Raw genomic sequence first — 21,684 nt, 5'->3', positions numbered from 1 at the left:
GTATACACAAAGACATTTTTTTGTTCTGGCTCCAGCAATAGGAGAGCATACAGTTTAGATAAGACTGCAAGAGGAAATTAGAAGTCCAGTTTAATATTGTTAACAGAGATCAGGATTTCTTTCACATAATATATACATAATAAACCACCTGTACTTGACTGCAATCAGTGAATGAGAGAGAACATTTCCAAAGGTTCGTGTGAAGTGCTTTTGTTCATAACAGACGAAATCAAAGGCAAAACTTTGTAACACTTATTTCACTTTTTCCTGAATGTCATAAAGGGCGTGCAAACTTTGTGGATTAAAATGAATTTTACTTATCAAGAGGGCCAAAATATATCATTTCAGCACTCTGCTAATGTGCATATAAATACCTAGACAAGAAAGTCAGTATTTCAATGTGTGTAATACCCCAATTAAAAGTACATCATTTTTATTATTCTCCTTCACAGTACAGATACGACGGTATTAATCCCTTTAATTGCTGGAATGGTTGGAAATTGCCAACCAGAGTGTTCTGGTTTTGATGTACAATAGAAAGGTAGACATATAAACGTAAAAATACTGCTTAATTTATATTTTTACTGCCTTAAAAAGCCTGCATTCATTTCAGAGGATAATTCTCAAATTAATTTGCTACCCGTACTGTAGAAAGCTCTGTGTGCCTTTATTACTTGTTAGGTTGGGTTTTTTTACCAAAACAAACTCCATATTTTTGGAAAGTAATACTGCAAAATGTGCTTTCTCTTTAGCCACTGATTCTTCAAACTAATGCTAACTAATTTAGTGCCGTCGTGATTGGGAAATTATGAAGATAACGTAAGGATGTGCAGTACTCCAACCAAATGTAATGACTCCTCTCATTTGCGGTCCATTTATTTCTTATTACCAAGTGAAAATAAGGACTGGATAGCTTTCAGACATTCTACGGATTACAGTTTAACAGAGTTGGATTTCCTAAGTACTAAATGTTTTTTTTTAACGTGCTCTTTCTCAGCTATTTATTTTCAAGTGGCATTTGATAAAAATAGCTATTTTATATATTCTGCTTGTTACGCTGTTTATGCTAATGATCAACAAATAAGCAGTGTCATGTTTAAAAGTTACTTCTTAGAAGTAGTACAGTATTTTTAAGTCCTTTTTTGAAAAGAAAACATGCAAGGATGAATGTTTTTAAACCCGAGGTTCGTACTTGTGCTTTAAAACACAATTACATGGAAACCCCGTTTTTCAGATGGCAAAGGGCTAAAAATGACCTACACACATCTAGCTCTCATGGTCTTGCAGCTAACAGAGGGAATGTATAAATAGGATTTAAAACAGAATTCTGTTACAGAATACCAATTGAAATGAGGCTACTAATAAGTAACAATAACAAGGATTGCATTAAGCCATCGACTCACTAATTCTTGACACTTTTACAAAAGTAAAGAATGAGTGTCATAAAAATTGTCGTGGTATTTTATGTTATTGTTTGTTTTCTTCAGGTAAAAGCATGTTAGCTGAAACTGGTATCTTTAATGGTAGAACAGATGCACAACCTAAGAAATTTTACATTATTTGAAAAGAAGTTTCTGAAGTATTACTATTATAGTTCACCTTGGAAGAAAGTTTTGTTCATGTTTTTGTACTTGGTGCTATATTGAGCTGCTCACTACAGTTCTCCTAACCAAAGACTGAACAGTCAAGCAGATGAAAGCTGCTGTACAGAATCCTTATGCTAATCTATGTCAACAGGAGATGACTGGAACAAAGAACAAACTAAGCAAAATAGCTCCACCTTTTTTCTTTTTTTTCTTTTGATTTAAATAGTTAATTATCTTCACTGCTCTTAATCTGGTGGGTAGTTACAAAGACCTTAAAAATGAAGTACTCCTAAGTGATGCAAACTAGAATATACAGATGAATCATTATTTCTTAAAAACAAGTGTATCCTACTGACGTAAACAGAACAAACTGTACTCAGGTAAGTATATAAATATTTAAATAAAAAATTTATTAATATTACCAGGTTAAAATGCATGAGACCTATTGCAGCTTTGCCATTCCCTCTATTGTCAGCACGTTGTTGCTCCGTATATCAAACTGGTGTCACACTGAAGACAGTGAATTCCATTACTGGGATTGTAAGATCTTGGGCTGCAGATAACTATATGGACACAAAAAAATCAATGAATTTCAATGGCATTAATACAGAACTATTTACATTTGAAATATCCAGAATACATCTTTATCTATTTGAAAAGAGAAAGATCATTTATTTTTCCCCAGTATTCTGCTAGTTGATGAAAGCAGAATTTCAGCTATTTGGTTGCATCTCAAACTTATATTCTACAGCTATCTTCAATTTGGCAATATTAGCCTTAGTTTAGGAAAGATCTTTAATGAACAGCATTAGTACTCAGTATGCAGTGGTATTTAAGACATTCCATCCTTTTAGAGAGTCTGTGTTTAACTGGTTATTTGGTTTGCCTAGCTTAGTAACGACTTCTTAGTCTCTACTGCCCAAACCTTCAGCAGGACTTTCAATACTTGGATTATGTTCATTTGTTGAGGCTGGCAGGATTCTGTTGATTCTCAGTGGGCTGTTACTGGCTTCCCTAGCATTTTTTTGCCACTGCTATTGACTGGAAAAGATTTTAGAGGTCTTAGGAAATATATGCAAGAGGGAGTCCTCTGTAGATGGCATCTACACCTTGCATTTTTAGTACATGAATTTAGGTAACTCAAGATGGCTTTACAGGAAAGAGAAAGCTTTACAAATACCCATAAGCAAAAGCATCTACTGGTATACCAGAGGAATAAATATATTTTTTTTGTCAAAGATTATAGATACACTTCTGGGAAATAATACAGATTCTTTCATTTATTTAATTGGAACAAGGTAGCATTCTATTGCAACAGGATAAAAAGGTTGTCCCACTGCTGTGCAATCTGCTATCTAGGGGACAGCTTGAAAAGGATAATGGAACCTTAACTAGGTGACTTGTAGCTTACTTACACAGCTGCTGGATACTAAATGATATACTTGGAATCCTTTTCTACAACAGAAAACTCCTATTGGTAGTAAACCATCACTTTAAAGTATTAGTGTGACATGAAACTAAGTGTTATAAAAACAGTAGAGGATACAGAACAGGTAAAACTGAACATCCGCCTTTTTGATGTATGAAAACTAGAGTAAGTTTTTGTTTATGAATCAAGCAATAGCTATACATATTTTTTTTCTCCATGTTCCAGGGCCTATGCCGCACTCTTTCCAATTCTGTCACATTCTGATTGAGATCAGAAGCTTAGAAACATGTTTCTATATTCCAAAATAGAACTGGCATATACAGAGGTAACACAATTATCTGAGGTTTGTGTAAATTGATGTGGATTTACAGTGAAGACAAATACTTAATCAATCTGAAAGCACCTGGTATGGCAGCACACACAAATTCAATAAACAGCAGAAAACTACAACTAGAAGGGAATTTTTGAAAGGATTACAGAACAATGCGTAAAGGAGAAATAAGAGTTGGAGAGGAATTGGTAAAGGGATTGCTCTTGGACAAATTTTACTAATGTTTTTTTCTAACAAGAAAAAAAGAACTAACAAGATTATCAGATGTTCTTAATTATCAAATAAAGGTATTAATTATGTAAAAGGCACTGGTAAGAGCTGATGTGAAACACCTTGCTAAATTCTAGCCATCTGTGTGCAAGAAAATTAAACTCAAAATGGGGCATGTGAGATTAAGGTTTGTCAAAAGCAGATAAAAAGTGACTGACTTGTTCTGACTGTAAAAAAGTGTAAGTTAAAGGTCAGTCTCTATACTAGAGCAAATAAATAGAAACTTTCCATGAATTACTTTACATCAGAAGCTGGATCTTCTAACTACAAAGCAACTGAGACCAAAGCTTCCAAACAGTTTTAAAATGGACCTTAAATCTCTTAACTGATATCATTAAGAGTCATTTAACTCTTAAATGACCTGCTTCTTGCAACTCCAGGTGAAAATAGTGGGCCACTCAAGAAGCTGAACTCTGCTTCATGGAAATACATTTATTAAAATGCTTCCATGACTGCATGCATGCCTCCAAAAAAAGAAAAACCAAACCAAAAAACAACCAGTCACAGTGACTGTGTGTACTCACAGTGAGGTGAGTATGATTAGCCATGTATCTAAGATACACAAAGCAATTCTCCCATGCTTATATGGTCTTTTGAGAACTACTTATGAAGTCTGAGACATTGAAAAGAAATGTAGAGAACTTTTAGTAGATAGTAGTAACACCCTGCAGAGGCCGTAAGCCGAAACATGACCCAAAAGACTGAACTTTAATTTCAATGAAGGCAATATCAGAAAATGGTAGAAATCTTCTAGGACATACAAAAGCTGTTGCTAAGATAGAGTTGACAGAATTGTTTCCAGATTTGCTGACACATAACAAGAAGTAACAGGTATAAACAAAATCAAGGGAAACCACAAAAATTTCTTAAAATAAAGCTTTCCAATGGCAAGGATTTTGAGTACTGAGTTCCACGTCCTTAGGAGTCTGTGAAGTCTAACCTTAGAGGTTTTTAAGATCATGCAGGACACATCTGTCAGTAAATACTCCTATCTTGCTTTGAGGCAGAATGATGGACTGCTGTATAGCAGAGGACTCTTTCAGCTATATTGCGCATGATATGATGTTTAGGATTCTGGCAAAGATTAATTATACCAAGAGGTAAATGAAAGAGAAGAGTATATGTCTGAGAATACTGGCAGAATGACATCTGCAGCTATGGAAAGTGGTGAGCAGACATGTTTCAGGACTGCTTCAGGTACTTCAGATGTGAAATGTTGCCTCCGTATCTGCCAAAGATGCATCTGTATCAACAGGTAAGACAAAAGTTCTGTTCTGAATAAAAAAAGGAATATAAATTAGTTTAGAATGGACTAAGACACTGCAGAGTGGAAGACCAAAACAAAACAGCAGTCTTTAAAAAACAGATCATCCTAAAAGCTTTTCTAAACTTGATTTTCAAGTATTTTTTCTTGAAATAATGTGCACTGACACTTGTATTGCAGTCAATGCACTGAATTCGGTGTATATCTTGTCCTTCCTGAAATTATGTCTTTCTCACAAAGACAAGAAATAGGAAAAAGCAACTGCATATGGAAACACTTTCTATGTCCTACAATTTTAGAATTGTCTCCTTCTGTTGTCTATTTTCTCCAATATTTTAAATACTCATTTTTTAAAGTGTAGTCCATTCTGTTAGTAGTCTTTGATAAGTAATCCAGTGTTTCTTTCACCAATTCTAGCTCTGTAAAGAATTGTCTATGTAAAAAGATTGACCACAGATGTATACTCTATGAATCTGACTCCTGATGTTCCTTTGAGACTTCAGTTCCAGTATATAGGAATCATATCAATGACTTTTTTTCCAGGGGGAAATAAAATCTGACAAAGTCATTTAAAACATAAATGAACAAGATTTGTTGAAATAAAACCATTGTAACAGCATTTAATGCTTGTAAGATATAAGAATTTTGTCACTTACCACAACACTCTGGGCAGTCTGGATGCCTTACAGCATTCACTCCATATCCTGGGTAGCAACGATCAACCCACACCATTTGCAGTGTACCTTCAATGTAGTATATTTCAGGCAATGGTTCAGAACTTTTCTTCCTAATTTCCACCTCTTTCTTAAAGAATCTCTCTATGAGGTCCTTTGCCTAAATTGAAACAAATAAGTATTTTTTTTAGAATCAGTGATGCAAAGAGGTCAAAATAGAAGATAAAACCAAGGAACATGGGTGTGAGTTGAGATTAAGAATTAAAGGATGTATTTCTAAATCTTTAGATTGTAGCAGTTAGGTGGAATGGAAACAGGAAGGTAATCTGATATTCTTTGATACATTGTCTTAAATGTAGATAAACCTTGCTCAATTAACACAATATCTCTAAATGTACAGGTTTATAGAAATACAACCTTTAAATAAACCTGGATAATAGCATTAAAGCTATCCTGCACTGGATATCTGTAGCTCATTAATAGTTTTGCAAATTTCCCTCTTATACCAGTACTATTATTTAGGTCCAATTATATTTCACACTTTCCATCCATACTGAATATCTCTGTTCAACAAAAAGAAAATACCACACGCACACAAAAGAAAATACACACATAAATTACAAAAATGGCAAAAACAAATGTGTTTATGCTTTCTTATTTTGATCTTGTCTGCATGAAAAAGGTAACCCTGACTATGAGCTTTCCCACAAATGTATTTTTTTTTCCAATGGACAGTATGGAAACTGTTTAATGAGTACTGCATGTTTGTGACTCCCTTCCCACTCCAGTTGAATCCCAAAGCATGATTTATGTACCTGATATTTCTTGACAGTGGATGGATGTAAATAGCAGATGGTTCAGAACAGCATTAAAAAACAACACTATATTGAACAGAGAGCACATCTATAATCAACATACTGTGAGGAAGGTGCTTAGAGGTAGGCCACAAAAAAAAACCACTGAAGGTTGCAACTGCCTTGAGCTTTCCTTTTTAAGTTCCTAAAGTACTTTAGTTCAGGTTGCAGAGCAGTACATTCATGATACACACTGTCCTAGGTGTTCCCCTCCTAGGGAAGAAGGCTTATCTTCCTCCTGTCCTTCCTTTCTCTTTTTCCTTCGCCTTTCAAGAATCTCTGAATCAAAGTTAACCTGATAAGCTAAAGTTTGACTTCTCTTTCTCTACTGTGAGAGCCAAAATCTTCAAGCAGCTAATATTTTAGTAGATCACAGAATCACTTTCTATCACAAGTGATGGAAAGCCATGCCATTGCAAAAATGTGACATTTAGTATTTGCAAGACTTGTCCAAAGCTTCCTGGTTGTCTTGCTACTCTTCATATTCTTAAAATACTTTCCTTAATGCAGATTGATAAGTGGGATTTGCCTTACCCATATGGGCAACAGAATATTGTCAATTTTAACTAACTTTTATATTTTTTATTAATTTAGAACCACTAAAATTTTTATATTGGTTTATTTACTAACTAAACTATGTTTCATGTTGATATTTTACTATATGAGAGTAGCCTATTATGTTAGTTGCAATTTTATTCCTCTATCTACTTTACCTTGTATAATCTATGAGGTGCATCACAAGCACTTTGCGGACATAGTTTGTTGTTTTCTGTGTCTAAGCAAGCAACTGTAACAAAATACAATCTGTTTACAGAAGAGCAAAGTCAGTGAAATCAACATTTCTATTTACTTGTTTACAAGAATCTAATCATTTCTGATGCAACTGTTTGGAATTTCACATTTCAGATGGCTAACTTGCAACATTTTAAAAACATTAATTTGTCCTCCTATAGACATTACCACTATGTCTATTTAAGTATATTGCACACACTTAAATATTTCATGGGAAATCATTTTTATTTGTAAATTCTGATGGCAAGGAAATATGTAATCCTGGATGCTTCGCAGACATATAGATATCCAAATCCTTTCAAAAAATACATACGATACAATAAAATAAGCTACTGTCTATTTACCTAGATATCATTCCGGTTTTATAAATACAGATTTAGAAACAGCCAGGGATCCTAACAGTTCAACCTTCTGATTGTTCAGATTGAATGGACTCCAGTTTTCTCTCAAGAACAACTTCATCAATATCAACGTTTTTAAAGATTTCCCAATTTCCCCTCACTGATCTCTTCCTGTGCGCGCATCTCAGTCCCATGTACTCACACACTCAACCCTTCCATCCTCATAGGAACCTCTATGAGGTACTGAACCAAAGGAAAACTTTGAGAATGGATTTAAGAAAAAATGGTTACACTCTAGTAATCCATTTGCATGAGACCACATTCCTCGTCGACTATGACTAGCATGATATGGTGAAGGCCTGAGACATGATTAAGAAGCTGCTGGCCTACTCTCCAGAACCAACCCTTGATTAATCTGCCATAATAACATTATCTGTTATCATGTTAATTTCACTTCTCTTAAGCTTTACCTACCTCTGTCATAGAAGTAATTCTGAAACACCAAAAACTGCTTAGAAATAAAAAAAAAAAAAAAAAAAACTGCTTAGAAAAAAAAAACCTGACACCTCAACGTGCTGAAGAATGTGTAGTTTACCATTGGGTTACATCAAAGTTTAAATCCACCTAAATCTCTAACTGGAGAACTTCTCCATGAATGTAGAAAAGCTTCAAAGCATTGCTTAAACATTTTATGAAGTCTGCACATTGGCTAAATCTCATTTATGTCATCTCAACTAACTAGAATTAACCTGAACTAATGACCCTCTTCACGTCAGTGCTATCCACTACAAATACCATCTTTAGAGAAACACAACCAATAGTTTCACTGTTTTGGAAAGTGGAAAGTGGAAAAAAAAGTGCAACTGATATCCTTTGTTGGATATTTTAAAACTGCATATGTTGATATATAGTGACTAATGTAATTATACATATGAAAATATGAAATAATTGAAAACATTAAGCTCAAGAAAACTTGATATAAAATAGATATGTTCTTATCCACATTCAGCTCAGCAACTGCAAACTAGATATCTCTTGATAACAAAGTTTTCAAGTGAACTACGTATGTAGTGAGACTGCTTTACTTTCTATTTCAATCTTCTTTCATAGCATAATGGATCTAGAACCTTTTCTCAAATGGTCTGAATGTTTAGAAGGAATACTCTCAAAAAAAGCAAAATAGTATCTTTTTTGGACTGACACAGCATTAAGATTTCTGACTTCCACAGCTGATGCATTTAGTGAAAAGCTGTTAATAGAAACATTTTATGAAAATTAGTGTATGTTAAGTGAATGTGAATACCTATTATGTTAGTTAGTTAGAATAGTTAGTTAGTTAGAATAGTGTATGTGAAAATGTATTTGTAGTACATTAATCTTATGAGATAGTGTGAGATCATTTATGTATAAAAAGATTTGAATATCAGATATATCAGATATAATGTTTTGCAATTATTACAATATACAGTGGCACTCAGTAAGAACACTTAAATATCCCATAGCTTAATGACTGACAAAACCACCTGATTATTTGCTTTTAATTGTGATTGAAGGAAACTACAAACACCAAAGTTAACCCAGCATTTTTGTAAACCGGTTTTACCCACTTCTCCTCTATACTCCTTTTGTTTAAAAAAAAATGGAAAAATATTAAATATCCCTCTTTCACTGTTGCCACTTAAAGAAAGAACTGTACTGAGATTTATCTCATTTAACTCCAAACCACATCCATAGAGAGATTTATACATCCATAATAGTTGACAAGAGGAAAGTCATCCAGGGAGTTACGGAATACAATGCATCAGTTTTCTTCCCATGATAGTGTGCAACAAGGAACATGATAAAGTTTTATGATGCAAAATAAAAAAACATATTGATCTACGTACAGCTGTAAAAAGTTCTGTTCTCTAGTGAAATAATGTAAAAAACACACTTATGAGTAGATCTTCCTCTTTTTGTTACGGGCAGCAGCTTCACATGCAATACCTTGAAGCACTTCTACAATTGGAGAAATTAAATACATGTAATACTTTCAGCATATAAGCAGTAAGTTCAATTAGCCATAAAACATCTAACCATTCTCTACATCCAAGACAGATTTTTACCTGAAAATGTAAAGAACATTTCGTTCTGTAGGCCTCCTCTCTGCATTTTTACATGGTGGCATTCTGACTTAATTAGTGAAACCTCACATGAAAGGTCAGCAATGAGCTTGCTGAGTATCTGAAGCAACACCTTCCCAAAAGAAGTATTACGAAAACTATTGCAGGGGGCTGCATGGTACTGGACTGTCAATTCATAGTAATACTGAGGATCAGAATAAGCTGCAGGAAAAAATGCAAATGATGATGAGGAAAATGTATGAAAAAATGAGTTACTCACATATTTGCAAATAAAATTGTCGCTTTAAATTCTTAACTTATAAACAAAATTAATTTGTTGTTAATTTGTTGTTAATTTTTAATGATAAAATAATGTATTCTGGACTGGTCGGAAACATGTAGGAGACTTTACAAGTCCATATTCTTAATTATATCCATAGGTTACTTTATGTTTATTACTGGCTGTGTTGTTTATTTTTTTAAAAAAAACAACAGTAAACTATAGAAGAAGCATCAAGAATATGAAAGCTAAGAAGCATGTTAGAAAATATCCTGTACTATGTGGTGAAGTATTTCAACTCACACATTATCTTCAGTTATAGTAGTGTATTTTACTCTTCTTACTCAACTATCACAAACAAGTATTTTAAAGGATGTAATAACTGAATAGAAATCCCTTCTCTATCAATGCAAGTACCTGAACATGTTATCATACAGACATGAAATTTACATTTAAGGAAGAACCAGCTATTTAAACTTTACTGCAAGGCTACATGCACACTTGGGCATCTTTTACAAATATAATGTACCATGAAATGCATGGGTTTAGTTACTTCATGATAACCACTCTACTTACCCAAAGCTTGCTATCAGCTTGATATTAATAGAATGCTAAATTGAAAACAGAGGTAGAAGAATGAAGAACAGGAGTGATGGTGTGGGTAGAAACACAGAAATAAGGAGGGAGATCTGCAGAGAAGAAAAATGAAGGAGTAGAAACCAAACCAGCCAAAAGAAAGAAAACAAAAAACAAAAAACAAAAAACAAAAACCTAATAGAATCATAGAACAGTCTGGATTGGAAGGAACTTTAAATATGTAGTTCCAAGCCACCTGCCATAGGCAGGGACACATTCCACTGTACCAGGTTGCCCAGGGCCCCATCCAACCTGATTTTGAAACACTTCCAGGGATGGGATATCCACAGCTTCTCTGGGCAACCTGTTTCAGTGCCTCACCACCCTCACCCTGTGTAAAGAATTCTTTCCTTTTCTAGTTTAAAGCCATTATCCTTTTTCCTATCACTACACTCCCTGATAAAGAGTTCCTCTCCAGCTTTCCTGTAGTCCCTGTTAAGCGCTGGAAGTACAGCATCAAAATATCAAGAATATGGCATCCAATTAAGGCAGCTAATTAGATTCTCCACATTGATTTTGCTTCCCCCATTTCCTTTCACTTGCCGCTGCATATTCTGAATTTTGAATTTGGTATGCAAGTATTTAGATTGGATCCTTACTGAAAAATGTAAGACTGCATTACTGAAAACTGTAAACTTTCCCATCACAATTGCTTGAAAGAAATTTCTTCCAGTTCTCTCAGACAAGGTAACTGTTAAAGGTTACAGATATTCTATATCAAGGCTACTAAGGCCAGAGTCAAATTAATTTACATCAGAGGCCAGTTTAGGTTACTGTGCTCTAGCAAGCCTTTAAATGAATACTGGTACATATTTCAAATTTGAGGTCAGACATCATTCCTGCTTAAGGCAATACAAACTCTTACCTAAATCTCCTCAAGAATTAAGGAAGGAAAAGAGATCTAGTAATGAATAAATGATATTGTCTTTGTAATATTTCACTTCATCAGCCATTCTTAACAAATGGATATGTAATCATAACAGGAAAGAATAAGCTACCAGTATTGTCACAGACTAATAGAATCATCAAGATTGGAAAAAGTCTCCAAGATCATCCCATCCAACTGCCAACCTACCACCAATATTTCCCCACTAAACTACATGCCTCAGTACAACATCCAAATGTTTCTTGAACACCTCCAGGGATGATGACTCCACCACATCCCCGGGCAGCCCATTCCAGCACCTGACCATTCTCTTAAAGGCGAAATTTTTCCCAACATCAAACCTGAATCTCCCCTGGTGCAACTTGAGACCATTCCATCTTGTCCTATCTCTAGTTATGAAGGAATTATTTAATTAATTGATTATCTAATTAATTGATACATCATTTACAATGTAAAAACACATTCAGTTAATAATTAAGCCATTAACCTGTGTGAAATAAATCCATAAGGCTGTGCTAAAATTCATCTCCTAAAGAATAATTTCATTTTAAATTATACTATTTTTATGTTATTAAGGACTGTTATCTGTTCAATCTGTTGCATTCCACTGTGTTTTATGTTTCTTTTTTGAAAAGAACTGTATTCATAAATTTCTTAGTCAAAAAGTGGCCTTCATTTAAGGCTCTGTAAATGCCTGCTAGCAATAGCTATTAAAAAAAATCTATCCAGAGCAACCAAATGTCTTTACCTCTCCAAGTTAAATTTTAAATAAGCATTACTTCTTTATAGGTAGCAACACACATTTAAAAAGAAAATCTTCTTCAAGGTAACCGCATGCTTAACAGCATTAATAACTTACCATAAATAAGATATTTTATTGTGAGTCTTTTATCAGGTTGTGCAGCAATAAGCTTATAAACAAGGGAACAAGTGTAAACTCCACTCAGGTCAGATCTGAAGTGTCCAAATATTAAAGTTCCCGTTGGTGATATTTGCACACTGCTATTTTCTGGTAAAAAGTAATGAAATAATGTTAGCAGTCAGTATGAGAAGATGCAGTTCTCCCATGTAGTCTGTGTGTGGGTTACAAGATGACATTTGACGAACACTTTCCTAACTTGAAGACAGGGACAACATGCCTGAGGATTTCTTAAATAGCAGCTTATCTTGGTAGCTGTCATAGGAATCACTAGATTAGTACAGATTATAACAGACCTGAAGGCAAAATATTCACTTGGATAAAATATTTCTAGAACAGATTATTTTGCTTTTTGGAGCCCAAGAAAAAAAATCTTTTTAATATTCTAAGTACTTTAGGCCTTTTATCTATGGTATGGAATCAAAGACAGTGTGATATGAAAAGCATGTCTTTTTTGACTAAAAAAGTGAATCCTAAGGACATGAGATTTATATTGAACACATTTTAGGGCCCTTACTTTAGATCAGTCCTAATCTGGTTTTACAGACAGAACATGTGTTCTCTCTCAAAGCTAACCTTTCCAATTAGCTTTACTCAAAAGGAATCCAGTTTCTGCACCCAGCAACCAGTCCATGATCCAAATAAAATGTGGTAAGTGAGCAACATTAAGCAATTCACTTCAAAGCCACACTCCTATTCAATCTAACAAATTACTGTTACTCTGGATGCATGCTGATTTTCCTGCTTTACAAATTTAAGAAAGATATTAACAAAAAGTAACTTGACCAAGGTCCTTCTTTTCACACACCTGGCAGGAGGGTGTGGTACAACTTTGCTCCTCAAGAATCAATTTAAACATTTAATCAACTTAGTTTTGTCTTACATGTAACTGTGTTTATAAAGATGATGATTCAAGTGCTGGTTAAACAAACAAACAAACAAACAAACTACTACTAAAAAGACTGAAAGTATAAATTCTCTTACAAGAAATGTTGGGGATTCCATAAAAACTTAGGTTCTCACATTAATGGGACACTGTCATATTTAGGAGGACAAAGAGCTTTTTAATCCGATGACAAACAGGATGCTGAGTCTATAAACTAGGATGTCATTTGCTACCGAATGCTGAAATAGCCAGCAGATTAATATTGTAAGAAAACATTTCAGAATGTAGTTCGGATCTCTGGCATATTCAACTGGAGCGCCTTTAAGACGTATCACAACATCTTATTTTTGCTGCATCTACAAAATCCATTAGTAAATTTCAAAGATGACAAAGAAGTCCAGAAAAGACAAAGCCTGGACGTCCAGTGAAGAGATGTGATCACAAAGAATTTTTTTGAAAATGCATCCCTAGAAATAGGAAAGTTAAGCAGTTCTTCTTATGGATTAAGTCACTGGTTTTATTTTAGAATTTTGTCCTACTTTGAACAATGAATATTTCTATAAAAGAAAGGAACAGAACTTTACAACAGTAGTCATTAACTCTTTTAATGGTACATCTGTCTGTAAAGAATCTCTGTACGGATCACAAAATCAAAATATTGTTTTACTTTTCTTCTTAGCATTACAAACAAAACTACACAAACATCTCTTGCTGTGTGGGATTATCTGGATTCATAGTGCCTACTCATGTGAGTTTGGATTCACACGAAAAAAAGACAATTACCTTTAAATGAAACTTGAAAAACAATTGATTTATGCACTCTCTTCTCAAATCTAGTATTTTTTCAATGTTACTCTGCTGGAACAAGATAAGTAAGATGAGTTTGGATTTCATGTCACATTCTGTGATACAAATGACATGGTATGATTTAATGCGCTTCTCTTACACAAGAGGCATTTCATATACATGATGGACAAGGGATGTGATCGAGTTCAGTTTCCTTGTGGTCAACATAAAATAGCATGATACAAAATAAAAGAGAAGTTATTTTTGTTCTATGGGAGGAAGTTAGATTATTTTCCAGGCTCCATGAGTATGTTAGGTGGCAGTAACTTTCCTATACTTACTTATTCTTGGGTTCCACCAAAGTAAAACAAACTTATTCCAATGTTTGCATTAGCAAAAAGAATGAGATACTTTCTTACATTTTCTGTTCTATTTAACTATTTCTATTTAAACACCCTCCAAAATTCTTTTTTTTTATGCAGTGAAACTTTAGGATGCAGAACATAAAACACAATTTTTCTGTTTAAAGTGTGTTTTGAAATACTCTTATTCTCAGTCGTCTGACATTTCAAAACTTCAAAGTATAATTTCCAGATCTTAACACAAAAGAGTCACTCTGCTAACTGAAGAAAAATAGTAAATTTTTAAACTGTAATGATTTAAAAATAAATTTTGTGCAGTATTTTGTTTTTCATTATTCTTTCAACAACGCATACGTGGATTAGAACTATTTGTGAACAAAGATTCGAGAAACAGACTTGCTTGTTAATGACTACAAAAAGCAGAGCATTTACTGCTCCTTGTAAGTTTTTTTTGTAGTCGTGATGTTCTGTGTATATATTTTGGCAAATTTGGTGGGCACAATGCACCTGTTTATTGTGAGTGCCAAAGGGTGGTTCGCCTGAAAGATAATTTGATTTTTCTATCACAGTTCGTATATTCACTTTGAAATGTTTCAAGAAGCAGCATTTTCTTTCTCTTCCCATGACTTGATTCATAATTCTACATTCCCACTAATAGGATTATTTTATTTTATATGAACACACTGAGATAAATGCTTATGAATGCTAATTTCCTTCCAGTATGGTGATTTACTATGATAGAGATTAGAGACTAACTGGACACAGAAGCCCATGTGGTTTTTACCACTTAGAGGGAATTAGACTCATTATGAAAGAAGGCCTGGCAACAAAAAATTCTGTCACACAAAAAACAATTCATAAACCAGAAACTTAAGAGTTTGTTTATACTTGAGTTGAAAGAAAAGCTCTGTCAGGAAAACACATTTTATTCTCTTTTGGAAATGGTTTTTGCCCTCCTGCTGCTGAGTCTAGCGTACCTAAAGTTTCCAAAGAACCGAGAATCCCTGCCACCCTAGCTTTTTGCTAGTCATCCAAGTCTGGCACAGCAACTTGAGATATTACTGAAGCAGTCTTCAGGAAAAGATTTAAACCTGTCAGATGAAAGTCTGAGGTCTCCATGCTTTTCTCTTCTGCATAGTTAACACTGTCGAAACTGTCATTTGGGTACGCAGAAGCCAGAGGACTGAAAAGGACAATTTTTGTTAATCGTGAATCAGGAGGCTGCTTTCTGTCTGATCACATTAAGCTCAGGACATATTCACATGACAATATATCTGATAATGTGTTTGTCGTGCATCACAGACTGGGCATCAAAATATATCATTTACAATGCAGGACACACAGCTAACCACTACATATTCATTTCAAGAGAGATTAACATTTTCATGCAAAGTGACAGAGCCCACAAGCTTAAGTATAAGCAAAAACATCTTTAACTGCAAGGCAATGAATGCTATAAATTCATCCTCGAGGTTAAGCCTGTTATCAGATTGAAAGCAAAACCAGTGCAGTGTCAGATGCTACAGAAACTTGAAATGCTCTACTATGAAGGCTGGCATGTAGCGGATTAAGAATGAAGAATCACTATGATATCAACGGTACTTCAGATCACACAACAGGAAAAGCTGCTTGAAAATACACAAACACCAAGGACAGAGGTCTGACAGACACCAGTATAGATTAAGAAGAAAGCAAACAGAATTTAGTGACGCTGCCGTTATAAAAGGGTGAATACTTGCTAACCTAAACTATGAACTAAATTAAGAGATTAAACAGGTTTAAAATTAATCACAGTGTACTTTAGAAAGAAAGGTACCGAAATTACATTAAAGAGTAAATGGGACATATACAGAGGGAAATAAAAACAGAACTTAGGTTCCCTGCTCACACTTGGAAAGATGTTGCTCATGAGCAGGTCATGATCTCTAAGAAATCTTTCTCATTATGTGGGAATTGTAAAAAATGTACAAGTAGCCCAACACATTCAACAAAGAAACAGCGATATGTAGCTTTCCTACCATACCAGCAGCTTAGGACAATGGTTTCATCACAAGCATCTTTATGAAAAATGGTAGCCTTAAACGAGTCATGAAGAGATTAGTCAGAAACGGACCTTGGCAATGGATGTGAAGAGCCAACATAGACACATTCGGTAGAAGAGCAACAGAAATGTTAGGCCAAGGATGAAGGGAGCTGAATGACAGCGACAAAGAACATGGAAACCATGAGGTAGTAAACATTCTTTGTTTCAGTCTTTCCTGGCAAGGGCTGCCTTCCAGCTTTGTCCCAGAGTCCACCAGAGCTTACAGGGGATACTACAGGAAATTAGAAGTATGATGTTAGGGAGTTACTGAAGTGATCTGGACATACACAGGTTAATAGGCCAGAATGAGATTGTCTGTTTTGATGGCTATGTGGCCCCAATGGTCAGAAAGAGGCAAATAACACATCCATTTTCAAAACAGGGAATCCACAAGTCAGCCATTCTCACCTGAAACCCTTCAAAGATGGAAGTAACAGAAGCCATTTCAAGGCCCATGAATGCCAAAACTGTGACTATGAATAGGCAATGTAGATGGAAAATTGGATGGATCTCCATTTAGAAGATTGCTTGATTGTACAAATTGTAACTAGCAGCGTATCTGAGAGACTTTCCTCAGGGCTGCTACAAGCACCAGTACTGATTAGAATCTTTACCACTGACCTACATTACAGGACAGGATGCCTTCTTGTCAAGTATGCAAAAAAAATCAAATGTCGCAAGTGCACTTGGAACAGAGTAAGAGTAGCATATACAGTTGCAATGTACAGTTGCAGACAAGATTTTCGGTAGCAGCCCTGCAAAAAAAAAAGGCCTGGGAGTCCAAGTGGACCCTGCACATGACTCAGAAGCACACTTTTGCAACAGTGAAGGCTAACTGCATACTGGGGTGTATCAACAATAGTACAGCCAGCAGTTTAGTGATTATTTTCAGTACTCATTTTGGCACTACAGCACTCCTCGGTACAAGACAGATGCTAACAAACTGGAGTGAGTAAAGCAGGAAGCCTGTAAAATGATTAGGGAGTTGGAGCACAGGATAAGAGGCAATGGAAACTAGGATGTGAGAAATCTAGGGAAGGAATTGCAGTGCTTCACTACTTAGGGAGAGGTACAGGAAAGATTAAGCCACACCCTTAACGAGATACATCACAAAAAGATAAGCAGCAACAACAAAAAACTGCAATAAGGTAAATATTGTCTGAAAATGAGAAATAAAATGGAAGACTTTCCAGAGAGAGGACAGAAAATCTCCAGGATAGAGATTCTCCAAACTCCAGAGGTCAAAGCCATACGCAACTTCATGTCCGAAGGTAGCCTGTCATTGAGCAGGAGGTTGGGCTAGACCACACTGCCTATGACTCTATTACTCTATCCTTATAGAACAGTCCCAGCTGTTTCTCAGTGCATCAAATAATGTTACCTTCAGCCTCTCTTGCTTTCATTACACCTTGCCTTGTCTAGCACTCTTTAGAGATGGCACCATTTTCTACAGAGATCTCCAGTGTTTTATTCTGGTTATCCTGAATTTTTATCCTAAAACTTAAAAGTTTATCATTTGTATGTATGTTGTTTATCATTTATATAATATACATACAAACATAGAGTCTTCTCAATTCTCTTCCATTCACAGTTCTATCTTTCTAGCTATCATGATTCCTTTTAGGGGGAGGAGGAGGAGAAGAGAGAGAGTGTAGAGGGCCACGTAAGAAAATAAATTCTTACCTGAAGAAAGATAACCACCTGGTCCATTCCACCGGAATACTGGATCAATCAATTCTGAGTTTCGTAGGTGATTTGTGACGCATAGAATATGTGGACTACTGTGATCCAGCTTGACATAAACTTTCACTGAAAAAAGTTTATTATTAACATTAAATACTTATCACTGTGAGACATATAATGATACCAGTGAGATATATAATGTAAAGACAGTAGTAAATGTAATTTTATTATGTACAGTTTGTTTTATTTCCCTTCCTAATGACATTCTGCAAACCATTTGCGTTCTTCAGAAGCATAAGATGCTAGATATTTATACTCTAGAGTACTCCAAACATGAATATAGCATGCTATCCTAATGCTGTTGAAAAGGCACAACTAGTATAAACACTACAACCACAACATTTGTGGTCTAGAGAATCTGACTTAATAAGTGGAATTAAATCAAATATACAAATTACCATTTATTTTACCATGCCATTCAGATTCCCTGCAGGGAGAAAACTGTTTAGATATTTGATGCGGGAAGGAATTAACATTTAGAAAAACAGTTTTCACTTTTCCATTATGTCAAGTAGTAGTAATGGCACCAGTTTTCTCTCCCCTTCAAGCACGATTGTTTCCTGTCATTAAAACATGAAAAACCTCTTAACATCACAGCACAATATTAGACTGCTTAAACAGAATACAGACATCAATATTAACATTTGATGCAGAAAAATACATTTAGAATTTTGATAGTCTCAAGAACAGGAAGAATGTCCATCCCAGCTAATAAGCTTGTTACGGTGGCTTGTAACACAGGAAACAGAAATCTGTATCTTTTAACTGTACAGCAGAATATCATGGAAATAAACATTATTCGCAGGTGTTACTTCAGATTTTTAACCCAGAAAACGGTGGGGGGAGGAGGACATGTCCCAGTCTTTCTAATCAGAAATGCCTTGCGTCATATAGCACCTTTTATTATTTTTCACCTTGCAAAGGCATGCTTTCATTTGTTTATGACGTTAGTTCAGGGTGAGAAAAGCAGCATGATACAAGGAACAAGTGGGAAATTAAAGGATTATGCTTCAAGTGGAATGCACAAAGGGGAAAAAAAAACTACACAGGTTTCTGAGCTCATCTCCATTTGCATTGAATGAAAACAAGTATTTTCAAAGTTTTAACCACGAATCTGAAAGTGTATCTTTCATTTTACAGTAGAGCACAATGCTCATGAAGCAACTCTATGACCTCAAGTTGTATTCTGAATATGAGGTAAAATGCCAGAGAGGTTTGCAAAAAGGAATATTTATCTAAAGGAATCTCAGTGCTAAATGCCCAATTATAAGTTTGTTTGTTTCCCATGGCTGACAAAAGCTATTATGTATGCACAAACTGCTTTTTGGTTATTTTAGTATGGAACAGTCTGAAAAACGACTTGTACTAACTTCCACATGTTAGTCAAGTCTGGAGAAATATCGAGCAAAGCTGAACGCGCATCTTCTTGAACAGAACTTTATTTTGTCTCAGTTTTGTTCTCCTTTCTTACTCAGTAGCAGCCCTGCTGAAACATGTATGTTACTATTCTCAGGGTAGAAAAAAGAAAAGAATTGCATTTTGCACTGACTTTAATGCTTCTAGGTATGCTATTAGTAAAGCTGAAAGTGTAAACACAGATGGAGAAAACTAGAGGGAGGTGTATTATCAAAACCAAGTACGCAGTGTGCATTAAAGAGATAGTAACATAAGTAAGTATATGGCAATGAGGAACAACCTGTTCTTTCATCTTCAGATTTTTTAACAATTGTTTTATTTATTAAGAAAGTGACTGTATTATGTAGATACACGTGTTGTATTAAGCAATTAACTCTTAACATTTCTTAATTTTTATTGTAGAATATAGCATAAGACTCAGGTTCTGCGTACACAGAAAGTAAAAAGCAGCAGGAATATCTACAATGGGATAAAGCAGTATTTTGAGGCAAAGGTCTTGCAGCCAGAATGATGAGTACAAAGAATGCTGTTGTTTTTAGAACAATTCTGGAAAATAATTGTCTTTGCTTTATAAAAATTGCAAGAATAAAAAAAAATCAGTGGTAGAAATATGTGCTTTTGTGGCCTACTAAGTCATAGTAACATAGGTAAGTCAGTACAGAATTGTAATTAATTAAGGCATTTAAAATAATTAAACAACAAGGAATATGATGGAGAAGGGCACTGTTGTGGTAGAAGCGTTTACATTATGTTTAAAGAAAAATACCTGGAAATAAGATGGATCCCACTATTTTTAAGCTATTGCTTCCTGACTCTGCACTTCCTGAGTACTGAACTGTTAAAAGACAAAACAATTGCATCAACACAACTATTGCATTTCTCTGAAAAAGCAAACAGCATGGTTCAGGTCAATGCACACCCTCTAGGGACTTGCACTTCAACAGGTATTAACTTTGTCTAATGTCTTACACAGGGCACGTTTCTCATTTTCAGCTTTAAATATATTTCTAATTTTTACAGAAGAACCGTCACATTTTATATGAAGGCTCTCTATAATGAGGGTAATGGGATTAGATACCACCCAAAAGGGGGATAAAACTAAGCTACATTGTTATGATATACTCAGTCTGGATGTCAGTCAATGTGTGTACTGACCACTAACAAGGTAACAAACATAGTTTCTGTTATCATTGTGATTTTCTTAATTTCCTCCATGAAATTAATACAAGCTCTTAATTGCTTTAATTTGGTTGTTTTTATTTGCATCTTCGACATTAAATAGAGATTTAAAAGACCTTTCATAACAATTGAAAAGCTTTGTAAGACATGCAAGACTTCTGAAAGAAAACTCAATAACCTGCTAGTGTGCAGTACCAGGTGGGCATTCTAGCACAAGTCAGATCTGAGTATCTTCTACAGATATTCCAGATATGCTGCAGAAAGCCAGCAGAAAGAGAACACTGGCTAACAGATCTCTCAGTATTTTGTGTTCTTTGTCTCCACCTCCTGTTTAGAAAGAACATGGGTTACTGAGAGTTAAGTTCCTTAGGGGAATCTGGGAAAGCGAGTAAATATCAGAGGAATATAAAGTCTTGAACACAAAAGATGGCAATAAAATACTCTGCATATAATTAGTAGCAATAATGGGCTTAATAGTTATGTGGCACCAGTACTGTGCTTGTTGCTAACTTAGATTCAATAGATACCAAGTAAAGCCAGCAGCAGATACGCTAGTAAATTCATTTCCCATTGCGACATTTGTTGGTACACAAGAAAGACTGGGTCAACTCCCAGCTTCGCTTTGATTTACCTTGATTAGAACAATAATGGGAAATCACCAATTCACCACATCTATTATGAAGCTGGTAACTGTACTCCCTTACCATACATTGTTGAAATGGAAAACAGAAGGAAGTCAGACTCTCCAGCAATCAGGACAAGATAACCAACGTAAGTTAAAAGAACTGCCTATTTTGCCATTTGAGGATACAAATAAACTATTCTATTCAAAATACTTATGGAACAGAAAAAGCAAATTGAAAGA

The 21,684-nt window shown here is 35.0% G+C and overlaps 1 protein-coding gene across 1 annotated transcript in view; it reads right to left on the bottom strand.

Moving 5' to 3' along the window:
* LOC122171554 (zona pellucida binding protein) overlaps positions 1-21,684 on the bottom strand; it is a 28,771-nt gene that overhangs the window by 2,817 nt on the left and 4,270 nt on the right. The window contains 7 exon segments of the mRNA XM_042839219.1: positions 2,009-2,149; positions 5,537-5,714; positions 7,122-7,195; positions 9,647-9,865; positions 12,305-12,454; positions 18,165-18,290; positions 20,407-20,475. Coding sequence (XP_042695153.1) covers positions 2,058-2,149; positions 5,537-5,714; positions 7,122-7,195; positions 9,647-9,865; positions 12,305-12,454; positions 18,165-18,290; positions 20,407-20,475 — 908 coding nt within the window. The 3' untranslated portion in view covers positions 2,009-2,057.

The sequence above is a fragment of the Centrocercus urophasianus genome, unplaced genomic scaffold, assembly GCF_019232065.1.
Source record: "Centrocercus urophasianus isolate 14NV4802_14NV808 unplaced genomic scaffold, USGS_Curo_1.0 seq_11, whole genome shotgun sequence".
Taxonomy (NCBI): Eukaryota; Metazoa; Chordata; class Aves; order Galliformes; family Phasianidae; genus Centrocercus; species Centrocercus urophasianus.
The sequence above is the reverse complement of the archived record's forward strand: the minus strand, read 5'-3'. Positions and strand labels throughout refer to the sequence as shown.